Source organism: Lampetra fluviatilis, chromosome 6 (genome assembly GCF_964198595.1).
Source record: "Lampetra fluviatilis chromosome 6, kcLamFluv1.1, whole genome shotgun sequence".
Classification (NCBI taxonomy): Eukaryota; Metazoa; Chordata; class Hyperoartia; order Petromyzontiformes; family Petromyzontidae; genus Lampetra; species Lampetra fluviatilis.
In genome coordinates, this window is record NC_136280.1 from 5,595,690 (window position 1) to 5,614,075 (window position 18,386).

General features: G+C 49.4%; 1 protein-coding gene across 7 annotated transcripts in view; it reads right to left on the reverse strand.

Annotated features, from left to right (window-relative positions):
* Positions 1-18,386, reverse strand: part of LOC144933079 (uncharacterized) — a 37,145-nt gene that overhangs the window by 15,915 nt on the left and 2,844 nt on the right. For 6 of the 7 annotated variants that reach the window (XR_013636978.1, XM_078857587.1, XM_078857589.1 and 3 more), the window contains exons 2-9: positions 14,273-14,372; positions 13,189-13,277; positions 12,454-12,523; positions 11,074-11,256; positions 9,626-9,789; positions 8,264-9,503; positions 7,597-7,701; positions 6,752-6,935 (exon numbers count right to left, since the gene is read on the reverse strand). Coding sequence is in view for 6 of the 7 variants with exons in the window: in XM_078857587.1 (XP_078713713.1) it covers positions 6,752-6,935; positions 7,597-7,701; positions 8,264-9,503; positions 9,626-9,789; positions 11,074-11,256; positions 12,454-12,523; positions 13,189-13,277; positions 14,273-14,342 (2,105 nt within the window). In the remaining variant the exon portion in view is untranslated. The remainder of the gene's footprint in view (positions 1-6,751; positions 6,936-7,596; positions 7,702-8,263; positions 9,504-9,625; positions 9,790-11,073; positions 11,257-12,453; positions 12,524-13,188; positions 13,278-14,272; positions 14,373-18,386) is intronic. The other variant, XM_078857588.1, reaches the window with a different exon arrangement.

Genomic DNA, 18,386 nt, shown 5'->3' on the forward strand with positions numbered 1-18,386 from the left:
TGATTCATCTTCTTGGTTCTTTCGGTAAAGTCACGTAGAAGGGAAGTAATAAAATAATAAAAATAAAACATAATAAAATAATTCTCACGACGTTTCGGCCACAACGCAAGCAGCCGTCCTCAGGTGAAGAAACATGTCCGTTCTTCACCTGAGGACGGCTGCTTGCGTTGTGGCCGAAACGTCGTGAGAATTATTTTATGTTTTATTTTTATTATTGTATTACTTCCCTTCTACGTGACTTTACCGAAAGAACCAAGAAGATGAATCCCTGCAGTCACGAAAGCTTTAAATCGAAATTCATCGTGATTGCCGAGTACATGCACCGAAGTCTCAAAACCGCCAGTGGTATCCTGGGTATACGTCAATGTAATCGTTAAAAAAAGTCGACAGCCATTTGTCAATGCACTGCTGGATGACGAACTCCCCGTGGGGTTTGTTTGACCATACTTCACCACATTTGTTAATATGGGTTGGTGAAGTTTGCGGGGGGTCACCCAAGACAGCTTCGCATTTCACTCGACGCTGATGTCAGCCATGGGCTGGGAGTCGAACTCAGGTCGCCAGGTTCACAGTGCAGTGGCATGTGCGGCACCGCGCATAACGATGGCAGTAGTAAAGTTGTTTCTCTGTAAATCTGGGGCAAACGTTTAACTTGAAGCCATTTGAGAAATATGACACAAGGCAAAATATCGACCAACTTTTCAATGCCCCCCTTGCCCCAGGCTGTACTCTGTTCTACCTGAGATTAGTGCATGCCACCTGTGCTCTGGGCGATGCCACACGTGGCACACACACTATTCACGTGTGTTCATTAAGGAGCGTGCAAGACATATCTCCCCATACGACCGCAGTCACTGCAATCCAGCAAGAAGGAACAGATTGTGGCCTAAGTCAAAATGTGTTTTTTTCGATAATAAGTTGAAAATAATTAACGAGAACCTTGCAACAATTTAGCAGTAAATCATTCGTCTTTACAGAAGAGGTCCACGAACCACCTCTCATCCGTTGCAGTTCCGCGCAAATCGCTGCAGGTAAGCTCCTCTTCGCTTGTAAGCACTGCAACAATACTATTATACTGGTAGGAACCCACTGGTTCCACCAGCCCACAGGGGATTTATTGTGTCCGTCCGTCGTGCAGGGAGGGGCTGGGTGGGGAGGGAGGGGCTGGGTGGGGAGGGGGGGGAGGAGCTGGGTGGGGAGGGTGAGGAGGGGCTGGGTGGGAAGGGTGGGGCTGGGTGGGGGCTTGTGCCCGCCCTCACAGTCGGGCATATTTGCGGAATACACCACGCTGCCGTTGACCCTGGCCATTGACCGAGCAACCCAACGTTCCTACCAGCTCCCTCCGCAGGAATGTGTTTCCAATGGTAACACAAATCGGCAACGTAGCGGGATGTTAGATATGTCCCACCGGTTTGTTTATGCGTTATTTACGTTAATTTCCCATTGCATTTGCAGCTCGTCGGATTTGTGAGCGATTTGCAGGTCTAATCGAGACTCGCCAACGCACACAGTGCTCAACCAACAGAGCAACAGCATCAACACCAGAGCCCAACGAACGACATTTCACCCCATTGTCCTTCTCTGGGAAACCTTGACGCATGTTGGTGTTTTACAACAACACAACAATAACCCCCTTTCGCAACCAAGTGGGAGTGACTTCATCACGGCGCCTGTGCCAGGCCAGGTGCACCGTGAGGCCACGTGAAGTGTCGAAGGCTCGCTGCTGACTGGAGGTCACGGGACAGACCCAGGTGCCACATGGGTTGGCCGACCGACTGAGATGACTGGCAAGATGCACCAGCGGCGCCCCCTGCTGTGCCAACTTGCAACTCCGGCTGACCGCCTGATGAAGCTGGTTGTAATTACCGGCGAAACGTCGTACTCGAATCGTAAAAGCTGTGTGGTTTACTCTCCCACATACCGGTGTTGCTGAACTAGTAACAAATTGGCATGTTCTGTTTACGCGACAAACCTTACTAATTTGCTGTGTCGGGTGGTGTCGCGGTTTAACGACACATTTATATTCACGCGATCTAACCCCAAAAAAACTCTTTCATGGATAATATTTACTCTTTGGTTCTTTCGGTAAAGTCGCGTAGAAAATAAAATAAAATAACAATAGAATACGACGTTTCGATTGCAACACAATGCCACACAGAGAGTCGGTTAACACACAGTTAACGCATAGCCTGGTTGATTACATTCTTCCAAAGATTGCTAAATTAGAAGTTAAGTGTGAAACAGACAAAACATTTTAGAGAGAGAAATATGAAGTTTGACACAGTGGCGCTGTCTTTTCTTTTTGTCATTCTTTGGAGGAGGGTGGTCAGCCATGTGGGGTGTGTTGACTGTTGTGTTGTCCGGCTCTCTGTGTTGTGTTGCATTGTGTTTCTAAGTTGACAATGTTTGTTTTTTCTCATTCATTCTTACCTGATGACGATTGCTTGTGTTGCAATCGAAATGTCGTGTTCTATTGTTATTTGATTTGATTTTCTACGCGACTTTACCGAAAGAACCAAAGAGTTCATTCCTGCAGTCACGAAAGCTTCGAATCTAGTTTGGATAATATTTGGTCGCGAAAACATACTACTACTACGTGTTAAACTTGCTGCATTTTAGCCGCCCTGCGCTCCGCTCGGTGCTTTACACACAACAAACAATAACGACAAACCAAAAAACACATCCTTTTCCCGACACTTCATTGCATACGTTGGTTCTAACAGTTCCGTGGTGCTCTAGTTTTTAAGTGATCTCTGATCAAAACCCAGAGGACGTGAAACATACGAATAGGTTTTACCCTTTTCTGGCAATAAAACTGGAGGTGTTAAGATGTTCAAACACCAAATATAAACATGTTGCAAGGACTCAAGTACTGCCTTAACTACACTACTTGTTGGTGAACATGCAAACAAACATTGCCCTGTTAATATAGTACGTGCACGTTAATGCAGTACTTGATTGTTTGAACATCTGAACAAAACTCCTGTTGTATTGCCTGTTCTTATTTTCATACTTTGCTACTGGCAAGAATGTCAATGCAGTCATTGATTCCTTGCCAAACGTATCCATTTGAAGTTTGAACATTTTAACACAACTCCTGTTTTATTGCCAGAAAGTGTCAAACCTATTCTTATTTTTCTTACTTTGATACTGGCAACAACAACAACAACAAAGGCCCCACGATACAACAGAGGACGAGAACGAGAACTACTAAAAAAAAACCACCGAACCATCTGCGATTATCTGACCGGTGGCAAGAGACCGCATCCCGGACGAACCCCGCGCACTTGAACCTCACCGCGGCCCGGTGACCGCGGACATCACCACGACCACGACCACCACCAACTCCCCCACCAAAGGCCGACAGCCGACACGACCGTCAGAATCTCGATCAAAGAATATGCGTCTGCGCCGGAGGAATCCGATGAGCTTGCGAAGCCGCCCCAATGATCGTCCGTACGTTGCGCCGACTTCTTCGGAGGCCCAGCCGTGGGTGAATCGGGAGGTTTGACGAGGACTGGACAAGTGGCAGTCCGTTAAGGACTCTTCCCACCACCCCCCTTCCTCTCTCCGTCCCCAGCCCTCGACGTGCGTGCAAAGGAATCGATGAGTTTGAAGTGTTTAGCGCGACGCGGTGGTTACCGTGGGAGCCAGCTGAGTCGGAATATAAATAACCGGCGACAAGAATTCGCCGTCAACAGAAATGGCATTCGATGCAACAGCTACGTTATGGGGCTCTTTTTTTGGCCGGTATCAAAGTATGAAAGCACAAATGATAGGTCAACGAAGTGGCTTATCATGACGTGGACATTTATAGCAGCCAAATACTCTCTAAACGCATGTCGATTCTAAATCTGGAGGGAAAAACCGGACGACCCTGAGAATAATCCACACGACCACGGGAGAGAGACACGCAAACTCCAAATATACAGCAGGCGTCAGGGTTGGGATCCAACCTACGACCTCCTGTATACCAGGCGAAGTAATTAACATCTCACCACATCATCAGTGTGAGGGCCGCCACCCATTCGAAACCATTGGGGTTTGACGGTAACACGATGATGGGGGGTATTTTCACATTTGTGTATTTTCGGGGCCGCACATTCAGGGGGTCGCACTAAAAGCCACCCCAGGGGCCGCCAGTGGCCCGCGGGCCTTGCAATGAAGAACGCTGGCGCTTGAGGCGTCGTCACCGGGACAGAGGCATTCTAAGAATAAATGTTACCTTGTTCAACGAACTCACTAGGGTCTAGCGGTGGTGCAATTTGCTTAGCGCACAGTGTTATGAAGCCGGTGGACGGGGTTTCATCCCCGGCCCCGGCAAAACATCAGTGGCGAGTGATTATAGATCTCTGAACTGATCCTAGGCTGCCCCCCTTCACTAAACCGGCACTGACCGGTGTGTTGAAGTATGGTCAAATTACCACCGTTGTATTTACTGCCTTGTACAAGCACATATATATATATATATATATAACGGGGTTATGCAAATACCACGGGTGTTGGGAAAATAGTTATATTTATAATTAGACAATTACCTTTAACTTAAACCAATACCGATCAAGTACCTGTATATGCAGTACTGTGTAGATGGTAGCAAGATGAGAAAAAAAAATTCAACCAAAGCCAAATTAATCATCGCATGCAACATTAACACAAGTACTGATGCATTTGGACCAATGCACCTCCATCATCAACCTGTGAACAAACAACCCCATGGCTGAACGAAGGTCTCCCCAAGTCATCACCATCCATCATAATAATAACTTACTTACAGTATTTAACCTGGAGAGACACACTCCGTTGTAAGACTCTTTGTCATATTGGGTTTTTATTTTAAGATGTTTTCACCCAATTGTTATACAAGTGTAATGCCAGTATAGCCTACATGCGCTGTGAGTGGACTAGTGGCCACGGGAGGTAATGACAGGGGAGTCAGCCACAGTGCTAATGCACTAGTGGTCACGGGAGGTAATGACAGGGGAGTCAGTTGTGAGTGTGAAGGGACTAGTGGCCACGGGAGGTAATGACAGGGGAGTCAGCTACAGTGCTAATGCACTAGTGGCCACGGGAGATAATGACAGGGGAGTCAGTTGTGAGTGTGAGTGGACTAGTGGCCACGGGAGGTAATGACAGGGGAGTCAGCCACAGTGCTAATGCACTAGTGGTCGCGGGAGGTAATGACAGGGGAGTCAGTTGTGAGTGTGAAGGGACTAGTGGCCACGGGAGGTAATGACAGGGGAGTCAGCTACAGTGCTAATGCACTAGTGGCCACGGGAGATAATGACAGGGGAGTCAGTTGTGAGTGTGAAGGGACTAGTGGCTACGGAAGCTAATGACAGGGTAGTCAGTTGTGAGTGTGAAGGGACTGGTGGCTACGGGAGTTAATGACAGGGGAGTCAGTTGTGAGTGTGAAGGGACTAGTGGCTACGGAAGCTAATGACAGGGTAGTCAGTTGTGAGTGTGAAGGGACTGGTGGCTACGGGAGGTAATGACAGGGGAGTCAGTTGTGAGTGCGAAGGGACTGGTGGCTACAGGAATGATCGAGAAGGGAGCGTGGTCAGGTGACGGAAGAGGACGGTGGAGTCCGCCGGTGGAGCGAGCGTCCAGAGTCAGCGAGAATGATTGAAACGGGGGGCATGGCTTCAGTTGGTATATAAAAGGGAGATGCGCGGGAGACTCGGGGCTGTTTACAGTGGGTGTCTCCGCCTGATGTCAAGTGAACGTGTCTTCAATAAAGTGCCATCTCAAGAGAAGTGTGTCAAGTCGTCATTACACAAATGTGAGGAAACCGGAGTGCCCGGAGAAAACCCATACGCGTGCGAGGGGGCAACACTCTATCCCTGAACAGATGGAAGCACGTGGCGATTAGTCCACTCGCTGTACTTACCTTCTTCTGGCGAGCGAAGAGAATAATAGCACCTACCTCTACGCGCACGGGAATGGAGTTTCGTAACACGCGTGCAATTCCGCCATGATCACAGCGTGACTTGAGCGAGTTGAATTGTTAGTTATGTGTGTGGGCATCTCTTGAACCGGTTTTTGCTTTGAAAAACACTTTTCCCAACAGCCTGTGTGGGCCAAATGGGGAATCTTTGTATTTTGTGACTGTACGTGTGTGTCTGTGTGTGTTTATGAATCGGTTCTGGGCCTCCCCTAGATCGACTCAGCCTCAAATGAGTACCTGCTGCGATGTGTAAACATCACCACCGGGGCAGATAAAGATGGCCGGGCGGGGTGCTGGCCACCCACCACCTCGTGTGCCGTGCGGGCCTTCATAGGTGCTACTCGCTAACCGCACTTGCCCCAAAAGTCTGTTATGACTATACGGGGGATCTTTGTCTTTGCATTTCCATTGTTCCTTTCTCATTGTATGTATGTATGTTGAACTTCTTTCACACCGTACGTAGCCAACCGTGCTAATCAGAGGTGTGGAGGAAGGGCAACAAACTAAGCGAAAAATTCAATTGTAAAGAAATTATTTTTAAATCTGGATGATTTAAAAGTGCAGAGCTCCAGTGCCTTCCTAATATCGGAAGGAAGAGCGTTCCAGACGGCCGCAGAAGCGCATCTGAACGCGCCCGACGCAGCGGCCGTCTTTGTTACGACGGCCAGACAAAAAGCCGCCGGCTACTGCTGCTGCTGCGAGGATGACCAGAGGTCACGTGACGATGGTGATGATGGTTTACGCTCCTTGACGAGACTGGGGGTTGGGGGGGGGAGCCCGGTGCGCCTCCGGTTGCCTCGTTACCTCTCGGCGAGGCCGCTCCAAGGGACCGCTCCGCTCGGACGACGTCTCGGGCCCGGCGTTTCCCGCCGCCCCGTCCCCGGCGGCCCCCCGCGCCTCTCCAGGAAGCTGCCGTCCAGCAGGGAGGGCCCCCCGCTGTCGTCCGAGGACAGCTCGTCGTTCGTCGAGACCTCCCCGCGCTCGTCACCTGGAATATTGCGGAGTTTTAGGGCGCAGATCCAGCCCGCCTTCTTCAAACCGAGCCCAGTGTGCGCGCGAAGTTAAAACCCCGTACTTTGGTTGTTGCTGTTGTTGTTTGGTTGTACACCTCACCGTCAAACTAAGACTAAATAATGTTTTATTTCACCAGGTAAGGCCCAATGAGCAATCTAGCTCCTTTTCAGAAGCGATCTGGCCACAATGATAGCTCAACAAAGTGGCTTATCGCGTGGAAATGTAAAGCAGCGAAATACTCTAAACGCACGTTGATTCTAAATGTGGAGGGGAAAACCGGAGGTGCTGGAGAAATTCCACAAAACCACAAGACGTCAGGGTCGAGATCAAACCCAAGACGTCCTGTATACCCGGCGATGTAGTTAACATCTCGCCACCGTCAGGGTTTGCCACCTGCCTTGGTTTTATCAGAACGTCGCCTTTTTGAGGTGGCCGTCCTCAGAAATCTGCAAGTCTTCGCGGGACATAACAAGTCCCGGCTTGTGTCCGCAGCCTAATAATGAATCATTCAAAACAACGCTTTTAACCTGAAGCCCTGCCCTCTTTCTTGGCATTTCGAGTAATATCTCTTTCCAGGAAAAATAAATAAAGAGCACCGTGGTTTGTTGAACCTCGAAGGTGGCAACCGAACTCACCGTCCCTGTGCAGGCCGTGGCTGAAGAGGGAGCGCACGTGCTCCGTGCGGACAGACTCCAGGTCGCTCTCCACCGTCACTTCGTCGAAGCTGCGCAAGGGAACGCCTGGATGCGAAGACAAATGACTCCTGTCAAGACACGCAGACACTTGGGCCAAGTGCTGTGAGGTGAGCACCTGGGCATGCAGAGAAATGGGAAAAAAGAGGCTCATGTCGCCGTACAGAGACTGTGAGGGCAAGTGCTGCGAGCGAACGCCTATTAAGGCCTGAGAGGTGTGTGAGAGAATGGTGTAGCTAGCACCCCATCTTTGTTTCCCCAACGCTCACCGAAGGCTGAATTGACTCTGGTCAGGAATCAAACTCAGGTCGCTGTGTTTGTCGAGCAGTGCAGTAACCAATGCGCCACAGCTCCACACACAAACTATAAACGCAAATTTTTTTATTTTACCAGGTACAGTCCACTGAGCTGTATAGCCTTTTTTTTCAGAAGCGACCTGGCCACAAATGATAGCTCAACGAAGTGGCTTATCACGTGGAAACTTATCTCAGTCAAATACAAACAATAGAGTTCACTCATTGCAAGGGATGAAAATATATATATTGAATAACTGCGTAGGAGCGTGAACTTATCGCACGAGTAAGTTTCTCCAATGTGGAGCAGCCTTTACCAGCGAGCATGCGGGGCAGGCTCCCGGCCATCTCCTTGTTGCTCCCACGAGACAACTGGGCCTCCCAGCTCTCCCAGGAAGCCCCCGGCACCGACGTTTTCTCGGCAGCCATCGCCGCCGTCCGACGCTCGCCAAATCCGGGCCGGCCTCCCTGAGCACCACCATCCTCCCACGGGGCAGACGCCCGGCTCGCTGGGCCCCTGCCACAGCCGGCGACGCCAGAAAGGATGCGCGAGAAATCTGTCTCCTTTTGGGATGGCGAAAAAGAGGCCGTGACCTCAAGTCGAGTGTCGGTGAGCTGGCCCAATTTTGTTCTGGCAGTCGGGGAGGGAAGGTTCGGCGTGGGAGTGCCACTCAAGCCGCCGCCGCCGCCTCTGCCAGCAGGGCCATGTCGGCCCTGCTGGTCCACGGAGAAGCTGTGGCTGGTCGGCTTCGTGCCACTCACCGCATCGTGTATGGCGGATAGAATCGTGGGCGTGGCGTGTGGATTTGTAGATGCTAACATACTGCTGTCTTTGTTCCTGTTTCGATTCGGGGAAGACACCGGCACATTTACCATCAGAGGCGTGCATCGGCTGCCAGCAGTCAACCCTTCTGGTGATTTTGAAAAATGCTGCGTATCTTCACTGCCCTCCCTGCTGTGCATCTCCACCATGGAGAGGTTGCTCACGGCAGTCTGCGAACTCCACCGCCCGTCACTGCTCGATTCAACGGGAGGACCAGGAGCCTCCGACGAGGAGAGGTTGCTGCGGCTTTTGGCCCGAATCTGGCTTCCCAGCGAGTTCCTTCTCTCCGGGTGAAAATCCTCGGGCAGTTTTACTTCCGCCCCTTGGGACGAGCCCTTCTCTTTCACATTAGCGGGGGAGCTCTGCTTCGTCAAACCTTCCCTCTCGCGAACGATCACCTCCTCGAGGTCGTTCACGAGGTCGTGCCTGAATTTCTGAACGAACGTCATGCCCATGCCCCTACGAGCGTCGGCTCGTGACGCGCTCGTCTCTCCGTCTCTACTCCGACGCGAGATGTCGCGGGGAAGGACGTCGCCCGAGTCAGCGGCCGCCCCCGAATCCGGCGGTGGCTCGGCGAGCTCGTCTCCGATGGGCACGGCCGAGGATCGAGCGGCTCCACGGGGCCGGATCAGCTCCTCCGTGCAAACCGAGGAGGCGTAGGCACCGTCGCTGTGAGCACCGTCTTGCAGGGACGGCGAGGGCGAGCGCGAGGCAGCGCCGGCGCCACCGTCCGCCTGCGCGCAAACAAAAAACGCAGCAGCAGACGCGTCGTGCGAAGTTTCACCGACGCACAGTTTAGCGCTTCTGCACTTTGAGATGCCAAGGCTTTGTGTGCCTAATGAATGACGATTCTCACCCTTGCCTTGATGACAGCACTCCCCTCTGCAACCTTCACCTGTCTGTTGGGAATTCCCAGCAGCTGCTGCACCCTCCATGTGTACTCCTCGGCCCGGGCGGCCTGCACTGGGTCCTGAATTCCTGCCACCGCCTCCCCTGTTTGGGCCCGCATTTGGGGAAAAGCTGGCAGGGGGAAATCAAACAAAAGCGGCAATAATACGTGAAACGTTGCCACCTTCCACTTTAGAGAGAAGTGTCGTCAAGAAAGGGCTTTGAAGTCGAAGTCACCGCACGCCGCGGTGGAGAGATGTTAACTACCTCGCCTGGTATTCAGGAGGTCGGGGTATCGATCCCGACCCTGATGCCCGTATATTTGGAGTTTACGTGTTTTTTTTTTCTCCGGGTGCTCCAGTTGTTCCCTCCACATTAATTATTTGCCTGATATACATTTCCACATGATCACCCACCTCATTGAGCTATCATTTGTGGCCAGATCACTTCTGAAAAATAAGCTAATAGCTCAGTGGGCTTTACCTGGTAAAATAAAAAATAGCATATCGTTTTTTTTTTATTGTTTTGTGACAAGCTTACTTTTCCTATACTTTGCACTCCTATCGTGTTTTTGTATAGTTATAACTTTCTGACATGCCCCGACTGCATATCTGTGACAAAAAGAGCTTGATCGCTCATTGGATCTCTCCAGCATATAGACACATTCTGATTCTGTTTAGCCGTTCACGTGGGTTTTGAGCGTTTCGAGTAACTTAAGCATCCCAGTGGGAATGGCTACCAGGGTTATGGTGTGTACTGGATGCACGCCAATCCTTAACGCGTGTCACGTTTGAAAATTGGCTTTGCAAAAAAAAGCACATTAATTCGTTACGACGAGGGACATTTTATAGGAAGAAGCAGAAGAGGAATATCTCACAATACCGGAAGAGGGGAGAGCTGCATGGAAATGTATCGTCTTGAGCGGTGTGCTACTAGGCAAGTGATGAAAACCGGGACTTTTAATATCTCGGAAAGACTCACAGGTGTACGAGTTAAGTAGCCTCAACAAGAGGACGGTCGTGGGAAAACCAGGACAGGTGGAAACTCTAGTTATGTTTCTCTCACCTGGATATTAAATTAATATGATGACACTGACTGTGTGATGCACACGACAAGTCGGGGACTTTCCGTAAGCTACGAACGGCAGAGGGTTCACCACTGGCACTCTGAATTCAATTAATTGTAAGAATATTGTTACGAAAAATAATACAGCAACATTATGACTGCGTAGGTTTTCGCGATTCTGCTGCATAGCTCTCCAATGTGTTTTCTGGCTGCACCGCGAGCCTTTCGGCACGATGTCCGACGTTTCGCTCTGCGTACTTGGAGCCACTTCAGAAGCAGTAGCTCTTTAACGCTACAACTATCATCATGATTATCATCACCACCGTGTTATCGCCACAGTGAAAGGCTTACCCGCAGAATCACGAGCCTGCTTGCAGCCTGCATTCCGCTCTTCACCCACTCCCACCATCTCGATTTGTCCTTTGCTCTGGGGGGCAGCTCTGTCGGGGTCAGAGGTCAGCGTGTCGTCTGGGGTGCTGCCCCCACCACCCAGGCCCGTGTCGCGGCTCCCCGTGTCGCTCTGGCCGGCGCTGCCTGCTCGCACGCAGGGATGGATGGATGGATGCACAGTCAGAATCATCAGAATGATCAGAATATTTATTTATGACTGCAAGAGGAATCCGATGGGCTGTGAAGCTTTTTTTGTCACAGATGGTCCAGTAAGGGGGCACGGGGTCAGAACGTCACAACGACAAACGATACAAACAACACGGCGGGAGTGCGAAGTATAAGAAAGGTAAACCAATCACTCAAAAAATATACACAAATTAAACTAGAATATTTTTTTTATCCTACCAGTAAAGCCCACTGAGCTATTTGCTTCTGTTTCAGAAGCAGACCTGGCCACAAATGATTTCCCAAGAGCATCCAGAGACATGTCCTCCCCTCGACCTTTCTTAACAGTTTGAATGGTGTAATTATCCTACATACATTCCCTCATCCACGTGTTACATATATAGCACAATTGGTGTTAGATATATTATTTTATTACCTTGCTCTAGTTATTTGGTGTTATACTACAAATATTTTCCACTGAAAAAGTTGTTTCCAAAGGCATGCATTTTTGTGTTCGTATTTTAGCAAACTACATGGCGATGCTGTGTTGTTGGCATTGGTGCAATAGCACAGATAACAAAAACCTCGACATGTTCGACAAAAAACACTGCCGTCAAAGGACAAAAAATATTTAGGTGACTTTTCGGGCAATGGTTCTTCTTCATAGCATGGCGTAAGAAAGGCCAAGGCCTGAAACGTCAACGATTATACATTTTTCTATTCATATTAGTTTCGTTTCAATCCAAGCGTGAAGCTCGCAGTTAAATCTTTTAGGTGAATCCATCTATGTAGAGGATACAAAACGATGGTCCGAATCTGCTTCATGTCTGTATCAGTCAGGGACATGTGGGGGCGGGGGGGAGGTTGGGGGGGGAGGTGGGGGGGGGCACACACAAGTCGCGACCGGGAGATGAACGAACGTGGAAACGTCTCGGTGATTGAATGCACAAAATCTCGAGTAACTCAAATAAACAACCAACCACAGTGAGAGGGCGGACTGTACGTTCACAGCTCGATGATTTTGAAAGGTTGAACAGATTTGCTTTCACTCATAGACACAATGAAATGCCGTTGTGACATTGTGAAAATAATAAAAGTTTTTTGCAAATATTATTTATTTCTTAAAACCAGCCCTCCCGCAAAACTCGCTGGACATGTGGGCGCGCTTTGGCTGACCTGCCGTCTCTGCCGAGTCGAAGCCAGTCTTCGCTGTCGTCCCCTCCTCCTTCTTGTTCGAGCTTCCACTCTTAAAAACGAAGGCCAAAGTGTGGGTTTACAACACAAATCCCATTCTGTAACAAAATGCACAGTTCTTTGAGAGAACTTCAAAAAGGCACGAAGCTCGCTGTGGCAGTCAACGTCTGCCAATTACTGTTAATAACATTATTATTATTATTGTAGCAATTAAGATGAGCGTAGGATGATAATATGTAATGACATATATACTCCAAAGAATAACAACGTAATTAATGATGATTGAAATGATCAAAGACAACGGTGATGATGATGAGGATAATGATGAGGATGATGATGACAAAGCTGATGTAGAGGATGATGATGATGAGAACAATGATGATGATTGCAATGTTGATGTAGAGGACAATGATGAGGATGGTGGTGATGAGAATGATGATGATGGCAATGTTGCTGTCCTTCCCCCGCACCTCCGATTAGCACGGCTGGCAAAGTACGGTGCGAAAGAAGTTCAACGTACATACACTGTTGATGTAGAGGACAATGGTGCGGATTGTGATGATGATAATGATGACAATGATGATGGCAATGGAGATGTAGAGGACAATCATGAGGAGGGTGATGATGAATACAATGGCGGTGATGGTAATGCCGATGTAGAAGACAATGGTGAGGATTGCGATGGTGACGACGACGACGACGATCGCGACGAGCCACCTTCAGGCCCCGCAGCACAGCGTCGATGGAGTCCAGCAGGAGGTCGCACTGATCCTTCATGACCCCCCGGGGTGTCCCCACGTCCAGCTCTGTGGTCGAGTCGTGGAGACGCAAGCACAGCGCGGCACTCACCAGGGCCCCCCCCCCCCCCTCGACCATCGCGTCGGCGTGCACACAACGAGCTCCCGAGCCAAGTGGCTCCCCGTCCCGCGTGGCCACAGGCCCCGAAGCCTGCCGCAGAGCTACGTCCGAGATGCCCTCAAGCGACGTCTCGTCCACAAGCCGAGAGCAGAGGCATATTGAACGATACGGACTTTTTTTGCGTAATCGTTGCAAGTCCTCTGAACCTGGCCGTATGTTTTTTCTTCTTATTCAAAATGTGTGTTTGATTTATACGTGATTTGAAGCTTTCGTGACTGCAGGAATCCATAGTGTTTAACACGTAGGCTTTCGCGACCAATATTATTCATAATCAACGTTTTTGGGTTTAGACCGGGAGCCAGAGCAGAGCCTCACCATTCTGGCGAATTGCCCGATGATGCTGGATGCAATTACCAGCGAAACGTCGTACTCAAAAATTGTAAATGTTGTGGTTTCACGCTTCAACACACCGGTGGGCTAAAGTAGTGAACTATTTGTCTTTTGTCAACGTGACACTTTTTTTGCTGATTGGCCGTGTCGGGTGGTGGAGGGTTACGACACATTTATAAATAACGCGATCTAAACCAAAAAACGTTGATTATGAAGGAATCCATACTCTTTGGTTCTTTCGGTAAAGTCACGTAGGTAGAAAATAAAATAAATCACGACGTTTCGGGCGCAATACAAGCGTCCCAACTGATGACGGATGCTTGTGTTGCGCCCGAAACGTCGTGATTTATTTTATTTTTAAAGGTTTGCCCCATCAAACCTTGCGAGGGGGGAGGTGGGGTGAGAGTGAACTTAGTGGACCCTGTCCGTCTGTCTGTAACCTACCCAATGATCACCAGGGAACAACTATTCACGATATGCCCCCCCCCCCCCCAGATTCCAACTCGTAGCTGAGCCCCCTGGCGTCGTGGGGGAGGTGGGGAGACCCCCTCACCTGCATCCAGGAGTTCGTCCGTGTCGTTCATTCCCAGGTCACTCCCGTCCGTCGCCCCCGCGTCATCCATTGCACCCGCTGCGACGGTGCCTGTGAAGAACTTACAAAAACAACAACAACAAACTAGAATGTAAAGCCCTTTGTCAAACTCTTTGGGACCTTTATATTTTGTGTAGCCAGTATCAAGATGATGAAAGAACACCAACAAAAAGAACAGGCTTTTACTCTTCCCGGCAAGAATACAGGGCGTTGCGATATTCACTTGATATCTTGTAAGCGGTGCCTTGGTGGTGTTTAAACATCTTAACGGTATTCTTTTCGGAGTGGGTTAAAGCCTATTCGTTTTTTTCCCCTCATCACCCATTGCAAATCCACTGCTGGATGAAAGCATATCGGTTCAGGGGGTTGTTCGGTCGTAACTTCACCACGCTGTACTCAGGTAGCCGGGGGTTCGCAGCGCAGCTTTGTGGACCTCTGCCCCATTGCCGCTCGCTCAGAAACCCACCCTGGTTAACGCTTCGTTATCATGGCTAAATGCTAACGACGTTGGCTACTGAGAATGTGTTGAGCATGGGATGTCACACTACGCTGGCAGGTACCATCGCGAGATGCGCACATCACCGGGAGGTCGCTCGTTCCAGGATACGATCCGCAGATTATCGGTAACAGCGATCCTACTCCAGATCGACATGCGCTGTGCAGAAATACGGGTGATCGATGGCGCAGGTACAGGTAATCAATTGTTACTCGGCCAAATGAGGCAATCCATGAGTGATGTGAAGAGGGTTAGCATTGAGCTCAGCTTCCAGCTAAGAACGTCGCTGTTTGATGGACACTGTGCCAAGATGATAGGCAAAAGCAGTCATTAAAATCAAACAAGACAAGGCGTCATTGAAAGTATATTCAGTTATTAAAGCATTATAATTGGAATGTGATCGGAGATAGATCCATAAACCTACACACACACACTTGGTAGCATGAAGAGTCTATCGTATTAGATTAACTCCCATGGACCTCCACGTAGCCCCCCCCCCCCCCCCATACACACACGGCATGGAGAGACCTTCATCCAGCAGTGGATTGACAAACGGGCTGTACACGTGTACACACAAACCTGCACGCGTCCCATCATCATCGTCGCTGGTGTGCGATCGTTTCAAATTCTGATATTTTTTTCGGCTGTTGTGTTTCATTCAATACGGAATGTATCGCAAACATTTCGACCACCTGCACGTCTAATTATAAATTATAATTAAAACTGCTGTCGAATTACGCATTCATTAATACCATATTAAATCAGCCCGTGTATGTACGTAACTGCATGATGAACTTCGTTCGCACCGTACGTAGCCAGCCGTGCGAATTGGCGGTGCGGGCTCTTGGTGGATTATTACAGGGCAGGATTGTGATGAGATGGCGATGGGTTGGGGGGTAGAGGCCTCCATCCATCCAGCAGTGGATTGATCATGGCTGACGACGACGACGACGTTGATGATGATGATAATGACATTTATACCGCGCCAGATTTTGCAGACAGGTCAACAACTCAGAGGCGCAGAGCCAAGCTCCGGGCTGCTCGAAAGCCCTTTAGATGTTTCTTAAAAGTCAGAGTGCATCTGATGTGGATTTGCAAAGGGATAGAGGAACGAAAGATACTTTGATGGACCCGTTGTGTATCTTCTCTGCATGTGTGCAAATATCAGTGAACATAATCGCGGCTGCAAAACTCCCTGTAACGTGGCCATAACAAAGATGAAAGGAACACGCAATAAAAACGTAGGGTGCACAGCAAGCGTGCATTATCATCGCCTCTATAACGTCTGTCCAAACTCTGTAAAAAAAAAATAAAACATCCACTACTGTTCCATTAAAACTTAGACTGGAACTTACCCTTCCATTTGTCTGACACAGTCCCAATGGTCAACACATTCGTGCCATTGTTTCGTCTCTTCTTTTCAACAACGCACACGCAACTTTTGTCTCCAAACGAGCGAAAGAAAGAAAATAAATCGTGGAAATTAAAGCCTCGTAAAATGCTGCGCCCGGTTTCCCCGGTGGCTTTTTGTGTAACTCTCTTCCCTCTTGTCCCGAGATGTCTCCCAGGCGACGCGGAGGCTCTCGCGGACTCGGTGCCCTGAGCTTGAAGGCAAACAAACCTCACCGACGGTGGCAAGGGGACCTGCGGTCAGCTTGTCGCGGCTGTGCGGCAGTCACGATTGCTCTTCTGTCCCATTATAGGGGCCCGTCCATTTAGTATTTTAGTAGGTACGCCAAAAAAATCTGGCAAAACTTGACCCCCCCCCTGCCCCCCCCCTCCCTGTTACTTTTTACACCCCCACCACCACCCCCCGAATCCTATAGAACGGCCGATATTAAATCCACGCAGAAACGACCAAGGATTAATAATATTAACGTCTTCTTGGTTCTTTCGGTAAAGTCACGTGATTTTACCGAAAGAACCAAGAAGATGAATCCCTGCAGTCACGAAAGCTTTAAATCGAAATTCAATATTAACGTGTTTAAGCAAATATAGTCCACCGCCGGCTGCATTAAATAACGAAGTTTCGTACCTTGGCCACTTATTTTGCTGAGCTGCGTGACAGCTGCAGTCAGGGGCACGGTGGCACACGAGTGACACCTCTCCCACAGTCCCACTTCTCTCGCTAGTACTTGTTGTCTCACAGCTGAAGACACTGAACTGTCACTCATTTGAAGGCCAATGTCGACAAATCATTAATTATCGAGGCTTCAATCCCCCCCCATCCCCCCTCCATGCGTACGTGCTAAATGGATGCCCCCCTAATAGCACGGTTGGCTACGTACGGCGCGAAGGAAGTTCAACATACAACAAAGACACATATACCCCGTATAGCCTTAACAGACTGTTGGGGCAAGTGCAAGTTGGCGAGCCACCTGTGAAGGCCGGCACGGCACACGAGGGGTTGGTGGGTGACCAGCACCACCCCCGGCCGCTTTTGTCTCCCCAGTGGCGATGTTTACTGCACGCCACTGCACCAGATACATTTGAGGCTGAGTCGACCTAGGGGAGGGCCCAGCACCGGTTCGCACGTTGAACTTCTTTCGCACACCGCACGTAGCCGGGCGGGCAACGAACTAAACACAACAAGCAACTTGGAAAGAAATTAGTTTTTTTAAAAGCGTTAAAGAAAACTCCGGCCCACGGTTTGTACATCGCTCGGTTGTTGTTTTTTTATCGAGGGGGATTTTTTTTTATTTTAATTGGTGCACAGCGTCAACAAGCCGATCGCTCAGCACACATGGGGGGGGGTGGCTTGTTTAAGGAGTGTAAGGGCTGCCCCGGGGTTTGTGGCGGTTAAAAAGGTGGGAATAGCTTGCCAACACCACCTTTTGACCAATAGCGTACTACGTCCTGACCTCGTCCTTCAAACCTGAACCATCTTTCCCCTTCCTAACATAACCCCTCCATTTCCCTATCGCCAACCCTTCCTTACCATTCCTTCCACTCCCCAACACTCAAATCCCATCCCTTTCCTCCATCAGCCAATAACTAGTGTAGCATTTTTTTTATTGTTGACAAACGCTGATGATAAGATAAGACGTGTTTGCTGGCTTATGCCTCAATCAACACCGTCAAAGAAATGCACCTGGTGTGTGATGAAGCCCATTCCGGAAGATATTTGGGGTTTAACGCACCACTTTCTCCGGTTCAGAAAACAGCGGCATGAATTTCCTTTGGTATGGGAAAAAATAAACCATTGCGGAAGAAATCCAGTGCTGCACTTTCACACGACACGTGGTGCCGTGAAGGAATGCAATCCCTTCGTAATTACAATTCAACAATGTGCAACACTTTTGTCATTCCACCGCTTGATGAAAAGCCACCCCACGCTGTATCCGTCATCACGGCGGTTGTTTGACCATACTTCACCACGCTGTCAAACCCGTATCAGTGCCGACCTTATTACAGACCAATTCACACCTTATTGGTCACCCCGTGCCCTTAATAGATCTCAACGCTCATCCTACAAAGTCCCATCACAAGGGAGAAACACAAACAAATCTTGACTTAAAGCTTTCGTGACTGCGGGAATTCATATTCTTTGGGTCTATCGGTACAGTCAAGTCGATAGGC